The sequence below is a fragment of the Camelus ferus genome, chromosome 18, assembly GCF_009834535.1.
Source record: "Camelus ferus isolate YT-003-E chromosome 18, BCGSAC_Cfer_1.0, whole genome shotgun sequence".
Lineage (NCBI taxonomy): Eukaryota > Metazoa > Chordata > Mammalia > Artiodactyla > Camelidae > Camelus > Camelus ferus.
In genome coordinates, this window is record NC_045713.1 from 13,019,987 (window position 1) to 13,022,737 (window position 2,751).

At 61.8% G+C, this 2,751-nt stretch overlaps 1 protein-coding gene across 1 annotated transcript; it reads left to right on the forward strand.

Moving 5' to 3' along the window:
• Positions 1 to 244: 244 nt before the first annotated feature.
• On the forward strand, positions 245 to 2,459 carry LOC102505147 (tryptase-2). The gene is given in 8 exon segments (XM_032460070.1): positions 245 to 830; positions 1,030 to 1,090; positions 1,257 to 1,428; positions 1,548 to 1,813; positions 1,976 to 2,025; positions 2,027 to 2,113; positions 2,115 to 2,141; positions 2,218 to 2,459. Coding segments are annotated over 7 exon segments (828 nt in total). The 5' UTR covers positions 245 to 830; the 3' UTR covers positions 2,383 to 2,459.
• Positions 2,460 to 2,751: the final 292 nt, after the last annotated feature.

Consider the following 2,751-nt stretch of genomic DNA (forward strand, 5'->3'; position numbering starts at 1 on the left):
TGACCTCACATCAGACACGAACGCTGGGTCGACTCAGAGATGATTGCAGCCAGAAAGGGCGTTGCTCATACCCCAGATGAGCTGCAAATGAGTACATTTCCTTGATTCCTTTAGAGATTTGAGGTTACGGGGCAAACAACTAACCCGAAATCTGGAGAGGGGCAGGGCTGAGCGCTTGGTCACCTGGGACAGCTCGTGCTGAAACCGGCCAGGGAGAGGCAGGTCCCAGAGCAAGGCTAGTGCCCAGGCAGGGCGAGGTGTCCCTGGGTACAGGAGAGTCCACCCAGATGGCAGTGTTGGGGGAAGCAGGGGTCCAGGAAGCTGCAAGGTGGGGACGTGGGCTGGAGGCCCCAGATGGCCAGCAGGCCCAGAGAGCAGTGAGGAGGTGAAGTGGGTGGACAGGGAGGAACAAGGGTCACCCTGGCCTTGCAGGGTAGAGGACAGTGGTGGCAGGGCCCGGTAGAGGAGTGTCCAAGGGAAGCTGGCACTGGGCTCTCCTGCTATCTCCCCATCACTTCCATCTGCCTGTCCCTCTGCTGATGGTGCTCAGATCCCCAGATAACAAGGTTCCGCCGATTGCAGCGTTAACTGTTCAGATAACACCCGGAGATGGACGTTGTCGGACCTCAGGGAGGACGCGGGGCTACCGTCCGGGGCCGAGGGGGCAGGGCTCCTTCCAGGCAGGGGGATTTGGGCCCTGGGTCTGAGTCATCCACTTCCTCCACTCTGGATTGGAGGGCCAGCACCCCTCCTCCGACCCTGTCTTGCTCTGTAAGGATAAATGGGTGGGGGAAGCCCGGCTGGGGAAACAGCAGCAGGGACAGGCCAAGGTGAGGACCCCCTACCAGGACCCCGACATCTGGGTGACACTGTGGAGCAGGGTGTCCGCACCTCAGATCTGGAGCACTGAGAACCCAGACCCCTAGCCTGGTCTGACCCCCTGATCCCCGGGTGACCCCGCCTCTAGCTGCACCCTCCACCCTGGAGACCCTCAGCCACGCTCCTGCTGCCCCTCCTTGCTCCTTCCAGATGCCCAGTCTACTGGTGCTGGCACTGCCCCTCCTGGTGAGCCTGGTCCACTCGGCCCCTGGTGAGTCCTGATCCCGGGCTCATTCATCTCGGTCCCCTCACCCCAACCCGCACAGGCCCGGCCTTGGGTGGGTGGGTTCAGAGAAGCCCAGGGTTGTGCTGGCACAGGGGAGACCTGAGCCCAGTGGCCAGGCTGGGTCCTGTCCTGAAGGTGCTTCCTTCCCCAGCCCCAGGTCAGGCCTTGGAGCGAGCAGGCATCGTAGGGGGGCATGAGGCCCCTGGGAGCAGGTGGCCCTGGCAGGTGAGCCTGAGACTCTTCAAGCAGTACTGGCAACACATCTGCGGGGGCTCCCTGATCCACCCCAAGTGGGTGCTGACCGCAGCACACTGCATCGGACCGTGAGTCTCCCCGAGTCCTGGCATGTGGGGGCGGGCCTGGGGGTGGGCCTGGGGCTCCAGCCACACTCCTGGGTGTCTCAGAGGCTGCTCAGCCCCTGAGTAGGTGCCTCTCTCCCCAGGAAAATGGAGGACCCCACAAGGTTCAGGGTGCAGCTGCGGGAGCAGCACCTCTACTACCAGGACAGGCTGCTGCCCGTCAGCCGGATCATCCCCCACCCCAACTACTACACAGCTGAGAATGGGGCGGACATCGCCCTGATGGAGCTCAAAGACCCTGTGAACATCTCCAGCCATGTCCATCCGGTCCCCCTGCCCCCTGCCTCAGAGACCTTCCGTCCAGGGTCCCAGTGCTGGGTGGTAGGCTGGGGCAACTTGGACAGTGAACGTGAGCATTGGGGACAGCTGGAGGACTTGGGTGACCAGGGATGGGTCACACACATAACCAAGATTCTGGGTTCTCTTTGGAGAACAGGATCCCAATGGGCTGGCTCAGAACGGCTATTTCCTCCCTTCTGATGCTGCATTCTTCCTCTCTTCTCACCCCCAGATCCCCTGCCACCTCCATTTCCCCTGAGGCAAGTGAAGGTCCCCATTGTGGGAAAACAGCATTTGTGACATGAAATACCACACTGGCCTGTACACAGCAGACAACATCCCAATTGTCCAGGACAACATGCTGTGTGCTGGGGAACAGCAAGAGGGACTCCTGCAAGGTGGGCCACGTCTCCCCCTGCAGCCCCAACACTCTGGGGCCTCATATACACTGCTGACCTCCCCTTTCCCTCCCAGGGCGACTCTGGAGGGCCCCTGGTCTGCAGGGTGAACTGTACCTGGCTGCAGGCAGGCGTGGTCAGCAAGCGCAAAGGCTGTGCTCGGCACAATCGGCCAGGCATCTATACCCGTGTCACCCACTACTTGGACTGGATCCACCAGTATGTCCCCAGGAAGCCCTGAGCCCAGTCCTAGTGGCTGCCACCTGAGTAGTGGAGAAACCAGCCCTGTCCTATCCCCCACACCACTGCTTCCTGCCAGGTGGTACCCTTCCCCCACCTTCTCCATCCACCTGCCCTGAGGTCCCATCCTTCCCTGAGCCTCTCCCTGCCCTGAGCCCCTCCCTGCCTGGCCCTGGGTGCAGGCAAGTAGGGACTAATCCTCATTAAAGAGCATGGAAAGCAAACTTGGAGGTCGCTGCGTTTCTGGTTGCAGGTGTCACTGAGGGAGAGGAAAGGGGTCCAGGGCACGGCCCCTGAGCACCAGGCCTTGCTATGGGGATGGCCCCCAGGCCCTGCCCCTTGTGCCCAGGGCCGACTTTTCAGCACACTG